At 44.2% G+C, this 18,888-nt stretch overlaps 1 protein-coding gene across 5 annotated transcripts in view; it reads right to left on the minus strand.

Annotated features, from left to right (window-relative positions):
• The window catches only part of FRMPD3 (FERM and PDZ domain containing 3), an 86,884-nt gene that overhangs the window by 21,227 nt on the left and 46,769 nt on the right, over positions 1-18,888 (minus strand). For all 5 annotated transcript variants that reach the window (XM_059678916.1, XM_059678917.1, XM_059678920.1 and 2 more), the window contains 5 exons: positions 13,423-13,559; positions 12,771-12,897; positions 10,355-10,444; positions 8,468-8,647; positions 501-645 (listed from right to left, as the gene is read on the minus strand). In XM_059678916.1, coding sequence (XP_059534899.1) covers positions 501-645; positions 8,468-8,647; positions 10,355-10,444; positions 12,771-12,897; positions 13,423-13,559 — 679 coding nt within the window. The remainder of the gene's footprint in view (positions 1-500; positions 646-8,467; positions 8,648-10,354; positions 10,445-12,770; positions 12,898-13,422; positions 13,560-18,888) is intronic.

An 18,888-nucleotide genomic window follows, 5' to 3' on the forward strand; every position in this document is an offset into this window, starting at 1 on the left:
CCTGCTGGCTATATATACTCTGGGCTTGCACAGTCTTTCCTACCCCAGTCTTCTGTGGCCTCTTACTTCAGGCAGCTATCATCTGCTTTATGAACAAAAGAAAATTTTACCTTTATTTTCAGCTTCCACTTTTAAAAATTTAGAACACCCATGCATCTCTCCTAGATCAATGTACCTCTAAAGTTTTGCCGTAGATTCAATGAGATTTCTTAATTGGTTCTCTATTTATTGCTTATTTGCTATTTTTATCTTACAACTGTTCACTGACTCAATCACAACGTGCTATTACAGGCATCCTTTGTGGGACAAGCCCATCAGAAAGCCAGCTGTCTTTTCAACTGGCTTGTGCCAAATAGGACACAGTGGTACAGCATCAGCTCCTGGTAAATCAGGTCCTGGCAGAATGGGGTGAGCACTAAGGCAGTGGAGCTCCTCCCCGCCCCCATGTTTCCAGGGTCCAAAGGACTTCCACTACACCAAAAATCGAGGCTGAGCCCTACCTGCCTTGATCATTGGAGGTGGAAGAGGCTGGTTGGTGGGCCTGGTGAAAACCATCTTCCTGGAATCCATCAGGAGGCGGCAGTACCCTGCAATCAGGCAGGCAAAATTGGTGGCTTCGGGCCACTCCATCAACAGCACCAGAGGCTGGGGGAGAGACAGGAAGAAACATGAGGACACAGGAAGGAGGAAAACAGGTTCAATTCCTAGAGAATGATCATATAGAAAAGATAATTTGCATGGTTATGGGAACCATAGTTTCTGAACCAAAAATTGAGGCATATGTCCTGACAAATGATTTCTTCTGATTTGAGAGTTAATTTATAGTAAACTCTTACCCATGTATCAAAACTAAATCAACCTTAATTACACATTTAATGGACCACCTTTACTGAAAAAGACCGAAATGATTAAACATCATGTGACTGTTGTGTGGCTTTTATTGGGGTTGTCAGGGCTCAGCAGATGTTCAGGCTAGCTGGGAAAGCTGGGGTAAACCTAGGAGGTGAGGGGAATATCCTTTATGAGAATTTCCTTGAATGCACAACTCATCTCTATAACCACATACAATACCCAGAACAGCTCCTGGACATGGACATTCCGTGCAATCAAGTCCTTCCAGGTCATGGTCTTTCTGGTCTGCAGCCCTGTTCAGACCTTCATGTTCTCCCCTTTTCCCTTGGTTTCCCAAAGTGTTCTCAAGATGTTAATTGGTGCTCCTTAAAATAATTCCTTGAGCACATACATGAGTGAAACCCTGGGTTAAATAACACTATATAGATAATTGTACTTATGGAAATTATCAGATCCTTTAATATATTAATGTGCAGTACCAACTTCAAGAGTGGGACTTCAGTATTCCAACTTTTCTAATATGTTTTATTTTTTTCTAATATTGTCTAAAGTTTTACATATGACCAGCTCAGCTTTTAAGTTAAAGTTGCACCAGCTTTCTTTTCTATCTCCCAGAATCCCAACACATAGCTTGAGTTGAATATTTTGTAGTTCATATAGACTAGGGTTTGACAACCCTTTACTATAAGGGCTAGATAGTAAATATTTTAAGCCTTGTTAGCCATACAAGCTCTATTGCAACAACCCTGCCATTGCAGTGTGAGAATGGCCATAGTTAACTATAAGCAATACAAATGGCTGTGATGGTGTTCTAAGAAAACTTTATTTACAGATCTAGGCAGTGGGTCAGGTTTGGGTCATGGGCCTTAGTTTGCCATCTGATCTATGGGTGAAGCTTCTTTTCAGCTAAATACAATTGTTTATACTCATTTTGACATCTTTTTCTACTTGTTTCATTTGCCAACAGTAATCGCCTTCTCCTTTGGAAATTCTCCTCCTGGCTTCTGTTTCCATGAGGTGATATTGTGTTCTGGTTCAGTAATCTCTGACATGTCCATTTCCCTCTTTGGCCAGCTCTTCTTGCACAACCTCCACACGCAATCCATGCAATTACAATGCAAACCACAATAAGGCATTTGGATTGTGCCCCTTAGGCAATGAGCTGGTGATGCTCCTATGCAATACCATCAGCAAGAAAAGGAATGGCCTGTCCCCAAGGAACAATGGTTCCTTTGGGTCATTAGTAGGAAGGGGCAGAGGGGATGTTTGTACCTCCAGTTAATGGCTGTTTCACAGTCACAACAGAATGGTTAACTTTGTGTATAACAAAGTAGAGACAGAAGAGGAATAGAACAGAGAGGGGAGTGAGATATCGCTTTGTGTCTCACTCCTTGTCACCAATGGCAGAAGGATACACAGAGGTTTGGGTATGAATAGCTGCTACCACCATTACTATGAGGGCCCAAGATTCACTAGGTTTGCCTCAGGAGCTATCACAGACATCATGGCCATCCCTTCTGCTACTGCTTTATTCAGGCCTTCATCATCTTCCTCTATGACCAAAACTTCTGGAGATATGTGTGAATGGGTGACAAGTGTACTGAGATCCTGAGCCCCTCAGCCTCTGGGTCTTGCTGCCTCTGGCAACAAGCTGCCTCATCTGTTTATCCCAGTGTGCCATACAAATAGTGACTTTTTGTGATATGGAAAAGGTAGGGACACACCTCAGGTTCTCCAATAGTCTTCTGATTGAATTCCCTGCCTTCAGTCTTCACCTCCATATTGCTACCTAAGTCATGTTCTAAAATATGACTCTCCTTGTCACTTAAAATCTTAAATAGCTCATCACCTAAAACCCATTGCCTTCCATCGTCACATGAAGCCCTTCAGGATCCTAGACCCAACCTGTAGCTTCAAGCGTATCTCCCACTAACTCTGCCTGTGCCCTCCTCCCATTACAGCCCCTTGTCTTATGCTCCAGCAATGACACATCATTTACAATTTGCCAGAGTTGCCACGTTTTTGCAGCCCTTCATAACTTAACCTATGCTGGCCTCTCTGGCTGAGATGCTCCTGTACCCTACTCTGTCCACACAGCAAGCTGCTACACACTGGTTAAATGGCTCATAGACAGCAGGCCCCACTGCAAGATGCAGCCGCTCATCCCAGAACAGTGCCAACACAGTTCCTGACCTCATGGCACTTATAATCTAGCAGAAAATAAGACATAAACGAAATAATCACAGAAATGAATATAATTGCAAGGTATGATAAGCACTATAAAGGGAAAGTACAGAGAGCCATCAGAATGTAGAATGTCCTGGATCAATGTGTGGGTACAAATGTGCACACATGTGACTAATTTGGTGGCAGAAGCTGGAGAGAGTTTCTCTGAGGAAATGGCATTGGCTGAAAAATAGAATAAGGGACCATTTGACCAAAGTACAGGCTGACTGGCTGGCTGACTGATAGAAAAACTGATGGACTAGCTGGCTTCAGGGCAGTTTGGCCTCCTAATGCCCTGGCTGACAAGCGTGGCTGCATGACAGGAAGAATGCCTAAAACCCTAATATCCTGACATCCTGGCTAGTTAAACTGCCGGGTGGCTGGTCAGCTAGCTAATGGACAGATGGGAGGCTAAGTGACTAACTGTCTGACTGACTTAACGGTCTGACTTCAGTTCCCCCTCTTATTTCTTGACCCAAATGTAGCCCAATGTCCGTAATAAAGCAGCACACAAGCAAAATCCTGTGCACAGAATCAAGCACACCCCCAGCTGGCTCAGCACAGCACAGCACATCAGGAACCCCTCCTCTGCATCCTTGCACAGGCAACTGGACCCCAGCATGAGCCAAATGCAGCTTGTAAAAGGAACACAGATGCCAGCAGAGGTAAAAATCAAATCAAAGGCAAACAAACAGGTTGGATAGGTTTTCTTAGAAACCTTGAAAAACAAGTGTGTTTTTTTTTAAACATAGGATTTGAATGATCATGATGTTTAAAAATGCTTGTCCCTATAGAAAGCACTAGAGCAATAAAGCTCCAACACGAGAATAGGAGACACATTGGGTCACAAGAGATCCCTTGGGACATTCCTTTAATGGATTCTTTTCCCCCTTTGTGTGTTTCTGTGTAATGGGGCATGGGAATGCCCCAGTGCTATCTCAATTCTAGACTGCTGTCTCTTGGAGAAAGACATTTGCAGACTACCTCAAATATACTTCACTAAGAGCAAGTAAGCTGAGTGAAACGGTAACTAAAAATATGCCCAGGCCATCTTCATATGGAGAAGGAGAAAGGGAGAATGGAGTTGGAGGCACGGGCAAACAAGAGAAGGTACAATGGGGATTAGTTTTACATGCTCCAACCTCATCTCTTTCCCAGCATTTTGGATTGGCAACTAGGGAGGGGACTGGTCCTGGGGTAGCCTCAGAACACCCTAGCATCCTGAAAAACAGGAAAAGGGTGGGAATTCAGGGGCCTTGAGGGGCAAGGGTACAAGATGATGGTCCTTGAGTCCCAGGGGACCAGTATATTTGGGTTCTTGCCTCCACAACACTGGGAAATGTGAATTGGGCATAGCCAGTCAATTTGGGGACAAGTAAGAATATCACTTTAAGGCAGTGGTTCTTAGGCCAGATGCATATCAGAATTACCTGGGAAGTTTTAAAAATCTATATTCCCTTGGGGAGGTAGAAGAGGATAAAGAGGGATAAATAAATGGTGATGAAAGTTCATATTAAATGACTATCAAATGGAAATCTGAATCTTTTTCTCTCCCTCAATCTTCCCTTTTTCCTTTCTCCACTATATCATGGATCTTACCTCTGCCAATTTATCTGTGAAAGGTATAAATACCATCCTGTCTATTTCATAGGGCACTGACTTGTAAAATAGTGATGCACACAGCAGACATCTCTGATTACATGCATCTGGTTTTATGTAACAAAAATTGGGTGTGAACGTAACATTTATCAATCAAATTATATCTTTTTTTTAGAGAGAAGCATTGATTTGTTGTTCCACTTGCTTATGCATTCATTGGTTGATTCTTGTATGTGCCCTGACAGGGGATGGAACCCCAACCTTGGCTCATCAGGATGACACTCTAACTGAGCTACTCAGCCAAAGCCTCAAATCATATCTTTAGTGCAGTGTATGACAGCTTCTTCCTTGAAGGAATCTCACAATATATTAATTTCCTGTTGCCTCTGTGTAGCCTTTAAGCACAAATTTAGTGCCTTAAAGGCTACACATTTATTTTCATACAGTTCTGGAGATCGAGTCTTACGGGGCTAAAATAAAGGGTAGGCAGGGCCGCATCACTTCTGCCTTCTGGAGGCTCTAGGGGAGAATGGGTTTTCTTTCTTTTTCTAGATTCTAGAGGCCACCCCACTCCTTGGCTCATGGCCCCTTCCTCCATCTTCAAGGCCAGCACGATTGGACTGAGTCCTTCTCACATCACATCACTGACTTCTATTCTGCCTCCCTCTTTCACTTACAAGGACTCTTGTGATTACACTGGGCCCATCTGGGTAATTCAAGCTAATATCCCTCTTTTAAGGACAGCTGATTAGCAATCTTACTTCCATCAGCAATATTAATTACTCCCTGCCATATAACATAACATATTCAAAGGTTCTGGGGATTAGGGCATGGGCATCTTTGGATGGCCATTATTCTGCCTACTGCACATGATGAATCTTTTTACAAAGTAGAAACATTTTAATGTAAAGTGGATAATCCTCCTCTGGTTTTTCATATACATTTGATCTGTTGCTTAAAGTAGGACATACCTGAACTATCTGCCACCTGATGGTCTCATCATCTACCTAACCATTCATTGTTTCCAGCAAAGTGCAACCTAGCCCCTTCAATTCACCAAGAAGACCTTCCATTTATCTCCTAATGTAGTCCTTCACCTCTTTACCCACCATGATGTGGACACTCTGTGTGCATGCATAGCACCATTCTTCAGTGCAATTGGGCTACATGAAGTAGGTGATAACTGTTAGGTATAATAAAATGTGTGCTTTGTGTGTGCAAGACAGGAATGTGTGTGGGGACATGCATGCACACTCTTAACGATTCTACACATTTCCCACTCACTCTTTCTTTTTCATTACCACTGCTGTCCCTCCAGCTCAGGCCCTGCCTTTATCACTTCAATCCTGCACTAGCATCATAATCCCCTTCTTGCCTCCCTGGTTTCACATTAGCCTTGCTTCCATCCATTAGGCAAACTAGTCCAAATCAGTTTTCATTCTATCACTCCTCTGCTCCAGGTCCTACAGTGGATTCCCATTATTCTATCACATTGAATCTAAATTTCTCAGACTGGCCTTCAAAGCTTATAACCGGCTCATTCTGCCCATCCCCAATCTCTTCAATCTCTTTTCTCTTTAGTCTCCTCTCCCGCCAAGTAACTATGCTTATCGACCTGCACATATGTCTTACTTATTTCCGTGCTTGCTCTCTGCCTGTGAATACATCCCACTTCTCTCTGCTAATCCATGCCTGTCACTTCAAGATTCAGCTTAAAACACTCTCTTGTGAAAAGCCAGTTCTGTTAACCACTTCCTGTTCTTTTGTTCCACGCTATTCTTGTCTACAAAATTGCTTGATTTTAACTTTTATTTAGTGATGTTTTGCTTTTAAAAAAAATACTAGGTCTCACTTGTTGAGGACTTATAATGTGTCAGGCAGTGTTCTAAGACATTTTACACACATTTTCTCATTTAATCCTGAATACAACCTTTTGAGTTAGGCACTCCATTTTGCAGTTGAGGAAATCAGTGCTCAGAGAGGTCAAGATACTTTTTCAAACCTACACGGCTAGGAAGTGGTGCACCTGGGATCTGAACCTGGTCTGTATGATTCCAAAGCTCTATGGAAGCTCTGTTGTTGCCTTATTAAAGTAGGGTATGTGTCTTTGTGGGTTTAGGCCTCCCCTATAAAAAGTGTAGCCCCTCCAAGGCAGCCTTCATGCACACAACTGTGGCTAGATCGCTCCTATAAATGAGACTAGTGCTTTACACCCAGGCAATACCCCACCGACCCTGCTTGGCCTGGTTCCTCCAGAGCTCTGGACCCAGAGGTGAGTGTTTCTCAAACCTGGCTATACTACAGAATCACCCAGAGAACTGAAAAATAAATAAATCCTGATGCCCAGGCTGCACTCCAATCAATTAAACCACAATCTCTGGTAGTAGGACCCAGGCATCAGTATTTTTTAAAGCTCTCAAGAAAATTACATTGTGCAGCCAATATTGAGAATCACTTGTAAAGCAAAGAAGATTCTGCTGGAAAGCTGTTTCTCTGTTTTAAACCATTTTTATTTCTCAGGAAGTCACATCTCCCCTGCATGTCTAGTCTCTCCTTCCCCTTCCCTACCTGCTCATTTGGCTTTTTTACTTAACATCATCTGAGGGGAACAGCAATCATTGCTTGAGGAAGTGGCCACAAGCCAATTAAATATTAGCTCCAGGCAGATTCCTAACTCAATGGTGTTCCTGTGAATCACAGGTGAAAAAATTAACATATTAAAGCTTTCTGGGTTTCACAAAGACAAAAAAATAATTTGCTGTTTTGAAACAGCAAACATTCCACCTCTTAATCTGCTAACAGCATCTCCTGGGAAATCCTTAAAGAAAGAAAAGTTGCCCCTTCCTTAATAGCTTTCACCAGCTGGCAGGCAAGGAGCGCCATGGAAGATGTGGCTGACAAAGGCTGCCTGCCTTTGCACAGGCAACAGCTGCTTGGTAGTCTGAATGAGCTCATCTATGGGAAAAGTTCTAAGGTTCTGGAAGAGGTGGACTCAGGGAGGTGAAATGGGGACCAGGCTCTACCTGCTGTCTCCCCAGGGCCCCTTAGTTCTGTCTACATACTCAGACATCCCCTCCTCCATGATTCCAAGTGTGTGTGTGCCTATGGCAGGGCTTCCCAACTGGGTTACACATATCCTTTCAGCCTTTGGGACAGCCAGACAGAGCCTAGGGTGGCTAGAGTCTCTGGGCTCCATTTACTCTAATATTCCAAATGAATGTAGTTTCCTATGGGTGCTATGACACAAGATTGGGAAGTGATGGCCTGGAGGTAGCTCCAAATTCTCCAGTTCCCCTTCCCTCTGCAAAAGACCTCTTATGGGTTGATTGGACACTCCCTAGCTTTCTCTAGCACTGGCTAACCTTAATACAGTATGTGGTCACAATAGCATGTCCCAGTGGCTCTCTCTATGGAATGCACTGGCGCCTTTCCCCCCCACCCACTTCCCCCAGGCACATTGTCCTTGTCTCTATCTTTCTCCTAAGCTCTAAGGGCCCTTTTTTTTGCCTCTATAACTTGTTTCCTGAGCCCATTTCTTCTACAGCTCACTTCTTCTACCTCTGTGACTTTTTTTTTACTTTCTAAATAAACTTCCTCTTATAAGAAAAAATAGTATGTCCCACAGGGTTGAGAAGGGCAAAGAAGATAGCCCAAATGGACTCAGGTTCTGAGCCACTTCTGAATACCTGAACTTCACCTGACAGGCTTAAATTCTCTTTCTCAAGGTTACTTCTTCCTGTGTTCCCAAGGCCTGTTCCTGGGGAGAAGTCGCCCCCAAAGCCAGACTTACCTTGGCATCCAGGATGCTGGTCTCCACTCGGGCCACACCTTGGTTCTCCCGGAACAGCTGGATCTTGCTGATCTTGCTGAACTCGGACAGCACAGTGGTAAGGTTGGTTTTGAGGTCAATAACATGGCTGATACCGTGCCGGGGTCCCACCAGGAGAGTGGTGGCTGATTGCTTTTCATCCTGGTGCCCAAATGTCGTGGGCAGCATTCACAGAAAGAAAGGAAGAGGTGGTGGGGAGAGGAGACAGGAGGAGGAAATAGAAAACAAGCATTGGGCCGGTTCTGATGGGAAGTCTGGAAGCATTTGGGGCTCAGTGCCAGGGTGGGAGGACAATCTTGAGGGGAAAGTGGTCTGGGATGCTCCTGTTTTCAGGGCAGGGCCTAGATCATTGGTCCAAATGGGCACCTTAGGTTCAGCAATAGGTTGGGCAGCAGCAGGGTGGCTCTAGCAAAATCATGAAGTAGGTGAAGTTTTTTTTCTGGTGCCTTCATAGCACCCTCTTCCTATCAAGCCCCACAGACTTTCCATTTGTCGCTGCAGGCCACTCAAGGCATCCATCTGGCACTCTGCCTGAACAGAGAGCATCCTGTTTGGTCTTTAACCTCCCCTACCCCACTCGCACCCCACAACTCCAACCAAGGGCAACTCAAACTCTCACTTCTCATTAGTTGCCAAAACCTAAAAAGACAAAGAAATAACTCTGGTCTAAGGTGTTAAGGGTTGATTGGGGTGGGGGTGGGATCTCTCTCCCTAAGAAGATATTTGCCCTTTAATAGGCACTACAGCAGTCTTAACCCAAAGGGATGGCCTATAAGAATTTTAGCAGTGGCAGGGGTGTGGGGGTTAAGGTGGAGGGAAGGGGCAGTGGGCTTTCAGTGATCCTCAAATCCCAGTATGTAAATGGTTACTTCTGTGACTGATGGGCTGAATTCACATAAGTGTTCCTGACAGGCTCCTTGGCACCATCAAGCCTGAGCCCTTTGCGGGTCCATTCCCTGGTATTAGCATCACCCCGATGAACCTCTTCCATCTGCTGTAGATACTTTGATGATAAGCGGCTTTCCACTGGTGTGCCCCATGAGCAAGACAATGTGTTCCCCAGAGCAGGACAAGCACCTGGAGACAGCAAGATGATTTGAATTTCCTTTCTGTAGCTCACTAGGTAAACTAGCCTGGGGCACATTCTTGGGTGACCAGCAGTCCCTCCCCCTCCAGAGACAGGCGTTGCTGCAGTGAAGGCCTTGGGTATGCAGGGGAAAGCATACTGATTCAGGAAGCCTTGAGTGGGGGGCTTCAGGTATATAAGGAAGAGTAATGAAACAGAGCGTGGGTCAGCAAACTCTGGCTCACAGGGCAAATCTGGCCCACCACCAGTTTTTAGAATGGTTTTTACATTTTTAAATGGTTGGAAAAAATTCAAAAGAGCCACATTTTGTGACATGTGAAAATTACATAAAATTCAAATTTCAGTGTCCATAAATAAATATACTAGAACACAGCTTTGCTCATTTGCTTATGCATTGCCTATGGTTGCTTTCATGCTACAATGGCAGAGCTGAGTATCTGTGACATGTGCATAGCCTGACTGCAAAGCCTGAAATATTTACTATGGAAATAGTTTGCCACCTTCTGAAATTGAGGAAAGGGGACACAAAAGGGTCAATGAGGGATGCTGAAAATGAAAATCACCTCTTACTTTACCATTTTACCAGAGGAGGAACCAGAGCACCATGGAAGAGGAGAGGGAGGAGGGAGAGGAGGGAAGATATTTAGAAATATTTGCTGAGACATAATGACATTCTAAAGCTTTAATGTTCTACTGCCCTCCACCCAAGGACAGTGCCCACAGAGGGCTCCCTCCCACCCAGTCTCGCTACCCTCACTGACCAGGCCCACAGTGTTGAACAAAACACCAGTGAAGGTTGGAAGTTCATTCAGAATTCGAAGATACTGGAGCTTTGCCTGAATTGTGGAGCCCTGTAGAAACAAAACATCCAGAAACATGAGGAACTTGAGACACACAAAAGCAAACCTGTATTCTCAGGAAAGAATGTCAATATCTTACGACAGGAACGTCAGCAAGATACCCTACGGTAGTGTGAGGAGATCCCCAGAGAAACTGCAGAAAGGTTCCCAATCATATGGGGTCTTACCTCTAGCATCCCCTCTCCCTTCCTAAACACTCTTTTTCCTCCTGGTCCTCATTCCTTAAGAATCCAGCTTACTCATTTTGCTCTTGGGTTAATTCCAATATCTTTCCCCAACTGTGAGACCCCACCTCATCTATACCTCTCTCATGAGATCTCCTATAACCACTAGATACTGGCCATCCCCAACTGGGGGTCCCCCTAAGACCTTTGATCCTGAGTATACCTAAGTCACAAGCCTGCTCTTTTTCTGGCATTTCCTCATATAAAAGTCTCTAATAGTGATGGCAGCATCCCCTGGGAGTCACACTGGACTCCTCCCTCATCCTCTTACCACCAGTCACGAAATTATCTTCATTCTACCTCCTGTCTAACCACCCCTCTTCTGTAGCCCCATGGTCATTGCCTTGATGTCCCTGACCTGTGTCAGGGTGGCAGCCAGGTTACCTTCAGTATTGACACTCCATTCCCTCAACCCCTCCACACTGCTTATAGGGATCATCCTAAAACATAAGATTAATCACATCAGTTGCCTGCTTAAAGCTTTCAATGGCTCTCTACTGCCTACAGGGTAAAGTATAACCCCTTTCCACAGCACGCAAGACCCTCCATGAATTGGCTCCTGCCAATCTCTCTATACTCCTCTCTTGCCCCCATTTCCTCCCCACCCCCCAGGCATGTTCCTTAATTCTGTCCTGGCTTATGCTGAATCATTTGCATTTCTTTCCATGTACCACTCTCTCATGTTCCAAGGGCTTTGTGTAGACAGATCTCCCTGCCTTGGAAAATCTTTCTCCCCCAGCTCATTTAATATATATTTTATTGATTTTTTACAGAGAGGAAGGGAGAGAGACAGAGAGTCAGAAACATCGATGAGAGAGAAACATCGATCAGCCGCCTCCTGCACATCCCCCACCGGGGATGCGCCCGCAACCCAGGCACATGCCCTCGACCGGAATCAAACCTGGGACCTTTCAGTCCGCAGGCCGACGCTCCATCCACCGAGCCAAACCGGTTTCGGCACCCCCCGCCCCCCCCCAGCTCATTTAGACAAACTGTTATCTATCCATCAAGACCCAGCTCTCGCATCAAATGCACCAAATTCCTGGCCTTTTCTACCTTCCTCAGGTTGGGCTGGGTGTTTCTTCTGCATATTCCCAGAGTACCCACGCTTGTTGCACTTTGCTGTGACTGACTGTGGTGTTTCTTCACTAGCCTGTGCCTGACTTGAGGGTGGAAGCCAGGCCCTTTTCAACTTTGTATCTCCAGCCCAAGCACTGGTGAGCCTCAAAAATGTTTGCTGAGGAGATAGCTGAGAGCACTGATGTTTTCCACTGGGAAGAAAACAGTCTGATTAAATATGCACAGCAAGGTAGGGATGGCTTAACTCTCTGGGGAAATTTGCATCTTAAAAGAGAAGCTAGTTGGTAATGCAAGGAATCTGGAATGGATGGAATCTATGGGAGTGATTATGTCCTGTGTCTACATCTGCATTTCTGTGCCTCTCACAACTCCTGCCTCCTAGGCACAAGCAGACTGAGCTTCAGAAGCTTGCGAAGGGCCTACAGAAGAAGAAAAAGATAAGGGCTCACAAGGCTGAAGGAGCAGGCAGTAGGAGTTCCTCAGAGGGCATACAAGAAAGTTCAGGAATGCTGATCAGTGACCTGAGCCCTCAACATGCTGCACAGTGACCTATTCTCCAGGTTATGCCTTATCTCATCAGGCTAGGCTTTTATCTCTTAAAATTCCCTGTCCCAGGACCGATGAGTTAGAAATTGAATAAGGGAAAGAGCAGTTACTTTCATGGAAAACATGTGCTACTCAGGGTCCAGTGCTGTCCACATGGCAGATGCTCAACCAACACTGACTAAATGGGTGAAATGACATGAGAATTTTCTCCTCCTGCAACTTGGTCCCTTTGCTCTGAGGACACTGGGCTTTCTCAGTGACTGACCACTGAGCTGTCCCTAGGGGAAGCTCAGGCTTGGGGAAAACCCGCCTCTGCAATTGTTCTCCATATCCAGCTAAACAGTATAGTACCCAAGTTGAAAACAGTGGAGAGGATCCCCAGAAGACCAGATCTGCTGGGAAAGCACACAGGAGCCCACATGGCCACTAATGCCTGAGCAGGGTGCCCAATGGCCTACTCTGGGTACCTTGGTGCCACTGGAAGGATGTGTTTGGTGAGCCTTCAGTTGCTGAGAAAGGGATTTCCGGAAGTTCTTCTCTTTGATGCCCTGCAGGAGGGAGGGGGGGAGAAAGGGTTCCAGGCCCCACTCCTTCCTAAAAGCAAAAGAAAAGTAAGAAATTAATGAGAGAGTCCTGGCCAGTGTGGCTCAGTTGGTTGGGCATTGTCACATGCACCAGGGGGTTGCTAGTTCGATTCCTCCGTAGGGGGCATGCAGGAGGCAGCCAATTTATGTTGCCCTCTGACATTAATGTCTCTCTCCCTCTCCCTTCCTCTCTTTCTAAAAATCAATAAACTATTCTTTAAAAAGAAATTAATGAAAGAGACAAAGTGAGACAGAGAAAGGAAGCAGGTAAGACAAACTGAATCTGAGAGGCAGAGATGAAGGAATGAAGCCTGGGAAAAAGAGAAAGATGATGAGGGCAGGAGAAAAACATTGGCCATAGTTCTCTAGTAGAAGCTGTAGCTCAAGGACATCATGATCTAGGTGTGAGGAACTCCAATTCTCACTCATACCGCAGACTTCCATTCCTGAAAATCAAAGCACAGCTCAAACTTTGCACCTTTTCCCTACGTAGCTTTAGAAGGACCCCATCCCAAAGGGCCCCAGCACAACTCACTCCACATTCTTGAGAGAAATCTTCTGACTAGGTCGAGTGGCTGAGACAGTGATATAGATGTGGAGGGCAGCAAGGCCCAAAAGCATCTCTGGCTTGGGGTCCATTCCAAAGCGTTCTCGGATAACATCGTTCCGACTCTACGAGAGAGGGCAATTCAAACCTATTAGTTGAAGGAGATGTTTCCTCCCTACCCACCCATCTATACCCTTCTATCCCAGAAAAATATCCTAGTGTTAGGAAGACTTCCTAGATCAAGGAGAAGAGGAAAATTCTGCCTTTGGGGAAGCGGTAACAGAGGAAGCTTGGCTCTCATAGACACTATTCACTTCATTCAGCAGATATTGAACAATTTTATTTTCAGTGATGCATGCACACACTGGTATAAATGAGCAGAACATCTAGGTTGCTGCAAAAGTGAGACTCCCTTTCTTTCCTCCTGTTATAAAATCTTCCCTGCCTTTTCTCAGGGGCCTATACTCACCCCCCAGCTCAGGTGGAAACAAAGGAAGAGAGATATTAGGATAGGCTCTCTACAGGGCTCTGGCCCAGAAGCCCAGGGTGAGAGATGGATTGCAGAGTTGGGGCAGATATTCTGTTCTGTGGGGTCTGAAGGTCAAAAGCACTGATGAGTCAACCTTCCTTATGCTATCCTAAAAGGGTTACCCTAGAGCTACTGGCCAAAGGTATGACAGTTCCCAAACCCTGAGGGTCAGAGTCCCAGCTATCAATGATTCAGCCTTGGTTAGACCAGTTGCCCATTGTGTTGAGGTGGAACCAGGATGAGCTAAGGGACTAGGGAGCCATGGTACAGCATAGGAGAAAGTGGAAAAGGAATGCTTCATCAATGATCATCTATGTAGAAAATCCAATGGAATCTAAAAAAAAAAACAACTACTAGAACTAATAAATTAGCAGGGTTGCAGGATATAATATTAATATACAAAAATGAATTACATTTCTACATGCTTGTGACAATCAGAATTCAAATTAAAATTCAAAACCATTTATCAAAGCATCAAAAATATGAAAAAACTAGGGATATATCTGTCAAAATATGTGGGAAAAAAACCCTGTACATTGAAAACTAGAAAACATTGCTAAGAATTAAAGAAGATATAAATAAATGTAAAAACATTCTGTATTCATGCGTTTGAAGACTCAATATTATTAAGATGTAAATTCTCCCCTAAATCTATATATAGATTCAACACAATCAAAATCATGGCATGTTTTTGGTAGAAATTGACAAGCAAATTGTAAAATTCACATGGAAATGTGAAGGGCCTAGAATGGTCAAAATAACTTTGAAAAAGAAGAAAGTTGGAGGACAAACACTACCTGATTTTAAAATTTATTATAAAGCTACAGTAACCAAAAGAGTGTGATATTGGCATAAAGATAAACAGATCAATGAAACAGAATTGAAGGAACTCCAATTCTCACTCAGAAATAGACCCACACACATAAAGACAACTGATTTTTGACAAAAGTGCAAAGGCAATTCAGTGGAGAAAGGATAGTCTTTTCAACAAATAGAGATGAAACAACTAAATATCCATATGCAAAAAACCCTAACTTTGATTAGTACCTTGTACCACATACAAAAGTTAACTCAAAATGAATCACAGACCTAAATGTAAAAATCTAAAATGATAAAACATCTAGAAAGAAACAGGAGAAAATCTTTGTGACCTTGGGTTAGGCAAAGATTTTTTACATAGGACACCACAAGCACAATTCATAAAAGAATAAACTGATAAATTGGACTTAATCAAAATTCAAACTTTTGCTTTGTGAAAGACATTGTTTAGAGACTGAAAAGACAAGTCATAGACTGGGAGAAAATAACTGCAAATAACATATCCAACAAAGGACTTGTATTCAGAATACATAAATAACTCTCAAAATTTGATAACAAGAAAACAAACAATCCCAATAAAAAAGTAGGAAAAAGATTTGAACAGATACTTCACTAAAAGATGCAGGATGGCAAACAGTCACATGAAAATATGTTTAAAATCATTAGTCATTATAAAAATGCAAATGAAAACCACAATGAAATACCACTGCATGCTATTAGAATGACTAAAATAAAATAAAAATACTGACAAGATCAAGTGCTGATGAGGATGTGGAGAAACTGGGAGTCTCATACACGGCTGATGGGTATCTGAAATGGTACTTTGGAAAACAGTATTGGAATTTTTTAGAGAAGTTAAAGAAAGGTAGATCTACCATATGATCAAATCATTCCATCCCAAAGGAAAAGAAAGTTTATGTCATATAATGACTTGTACATGAATATACATAGAATCTTTTTTTCAGTCATAGCCAAAATCTTAAAATAACCCAAATATCCATCAGCAGGTAAACTGATAAACAAATTCTGGTACATCTAGCTCTGGCCAGGTAGCTCAGTTGGTTAGAGCATCATCCCCATACACCAAGGTTGCAGGTTCAATCCCTGGTCAGGGCACATACAAGAATCAACCAATGGGCACAGCCGGCATGGCTCAGTGGTTCAGCATTGACCTATGAACCAGGAGGTCATGGTTCGATTCCTGGTCAGGGCATATGCCCAGGTTGCAGGCTCGATCCCCAGTGTGGGGCATGCACGAGGCAGCCAATCAATGATTCTCTCATCATTGATGTTTCTATCTTTCTCTCCCTCTCCCTTCCTCTCTGAAATAAAAATATTTTTTAAAAAATAATCAACCAATGAATGCATAAATAAGTGAAACAAGTTGATACTTTTCTCCTTTACTCACTCTCTAAAAAAAAATCAATAAATAAAAACAATTTCAAATTTTGGTACATCCATACTGTGGAATACTACTCTACTCAACAATAAAAAGGAATGAAGTACTTATACACATAATGACATGGGTGGATCTCAAAATCACTATGCTGAGTAAAAGAAGCCAAACCAAAATAAGTGTACATACTGTACAATTTCATTTATATAAAACTCTAGAAAATGCAAACTAATCTATATTGACAGAAAGCAGTTCAGCTATTGCCTAGAAAAGGGGGGGGGTATGAATTACAAAGAAGCCTGAGGAAAAATTTGGGGATGATGGATGTGTTCAGTGTCTTGACTATGGTGATGGTTTCATGAGTATAAAAATATGTCAAAACTTATCAAATTGTACATTTTAAATATGTGCAGTTTTTTATGTGTCAATTAGACCTCAATAAAACTGTTTCATATCCTATATAATAAAAGGGTAATATGCAAATTGACCCTAATGGAGGAACGACTGGTCGCTATGACATGCACTAACCACCAGGGGGCAGATGCTCAACGCAGGAGCTGACCCCTGGTGGTCAGTGTGCTTCCACAAGCCGGACTGAGGGCTGTGAGTGCAGCAGCGGGTGGCAGGAGCCTTTCCTGCCTCCTTGGCAGCACTAAGGATGTCCAACTGCAGCTTAGGCTGCAGTCCGACATTCCCTGAGGGCTCTTGGGCTGCCAGAGGGATGTCTGACTGTCAGCTTAGGCCCAATCCCCTGGGGAGAGGGCCTAAGCTGGCAGGTGGACAACCCCTGAGGGGTCCTGGACTGCTAGAGGGCACAGACTGGGCTGAGGGACCCCCTGAGTGCATGGATTTTCATGCACCAGGCCTCTAGTCCTATATAATAAGAGGCAAATATGCAAATTGACCGAACGGCAGAACAACCGGTCACTATGATGCACACTGACCACCAGGGGGCAGACGCTCAATGTAGGAGCTGCCCCCTGGTGGTCAGTGCACTCCCACAGGGGGATCGGTGCTCAGCCAGAAGCTGGGCTCATGGCTGGCAAGTGCAGCGGCGGTAGCAGGAGCCTCTCCCACCTCTGTGGCAGTGCTAAGGATGTCTGACTGATGGCTTAGGCCCGCTTCCCCCATCAGTCAGACATTCCCCAAGGGCTCCCGGACTGTGAGAGGGCACAGGCCGGGCTGAAGGACCCCCCCACCCTGAGTGCACGAATTTTGTGCACTAGACCTCTAGTATAAAAATAATTAATATAGTCAATAATACTATTGTAATAACTATGTATGGTGCCAGGTGAGTACTAGACTTATCAGGGTGATCACTTCGAAAGGTCTATTCAGGTGTATGTTGTACACCTGAAACTAATATAATATCGGATGTCAACTACAACTAAAAAATAAAATTTTAAAATAATCTTAAGATTTTTTAAAAGGAAGAATATAGCTGAAGTCCCTATCATCACAAAGTCCATACCATCACAAAGTCCATATCCTCTCTGAATCAATCTATATATATAAAAGCCTAAGCGACTGGTCAACTGGTCGACCACTTGACCTCTTGACCAGTAGCTATGACATGCACTGACCACCAGGGGGCAGACACTCAACACAGGAGCTGCCCCCTAGTGGTCAGTGTGCTCCCATAGCAGGAGTGCTGCTCAGCTGACCAATGGGTTCCAGATGCCTGGCTCATGGCTGGCGAGTGCCACTGCGGCGGAGTGAGCCTCTCCTGCAGACACTCCTTCTGCACACCCTTCCCCCATCCGGACTGGGACCATGGCAGTGGCAGATGCAGTGGGGATGGGATGAGTGGGGGTGGCATGGCCGAGGGACCCTACCAGTGCATGAATCTGTGCACTGGGCCTCTAGTAAAAATATATTTTAAAAAACAACAACAACACAGGTTGCTGGGCTCAAACACCAGATTTTCTGATTCATTAGGAATAGGGTAGGGCTCAAGAATTTGCATTTCTAACAAGTTCCTGGTTAATGCTGCTGTTGCTGGTCCAGGGACCACACTTTGAGAACCATTGCCCTAAATAATTTTAAAGCCTGTGCTTGCCATAACCTATCAAGCCCTTCACCATCTGCTTCCCGTCTCTCCCATTTCATTTCTTATCACTCCTTACCTCACATTCTGTACTCCAGCCATAATAAATTACTCTCAGCTTTCACATCATGCTGTGTTGTTTCATGCCACCAAGCCTTGGCAGATGCAAGTCCCTTTGCATAGAATGTGCCCCCTCCACTCAATCTCTGCACACAGCAAACATCCATTAATCCTTCAAGGCTAAGAGCATGCATGCATCACTTCCTCTGTGAAGCCTTCACTATCCCCTTCCCATGGAGAGTTGGCAAATTGCTTCCCGGATGTCGCTACTGACAATGCACTGTCTTATATTTATTTGTGCACGTATCTATGAGGTCTAGAGAGTCAGACATTTCTTTGTTCACCTGGATTAGCAACATTGAGCACAGGGCCTGGCCCAGTGCTTAGCAAATGTCTCTGGATGAACTGGATTGGGAATTATCTCCTTACTGGAGCTAGGTACTACAGGTTGGGAACTCCTGTTACCCAAATGGGCTGGTTAAATCTTGGGATTCTTTTATGGTGCCAGAGTTATTGGTATTGCTTGCTCCTGAAAATTGATGAGACCTGTCTAAACAGACAGGACTTTGAACTACAGACAGCTGAGGTTACCAGGCTAATCAA

This window comes from Myotis daubentonii, chromosome X (assembly GCF_963259705.1).
Source record: "Myotis daubentonii chromosome X, mMyoDau2.1, whole genome shotgun sequence".
NCBI lineage: Eukaryota > Metazoa > Chordata > Mammalia > Chiroptera > Vespertilionidae > Myotis > Myotis daubentonii.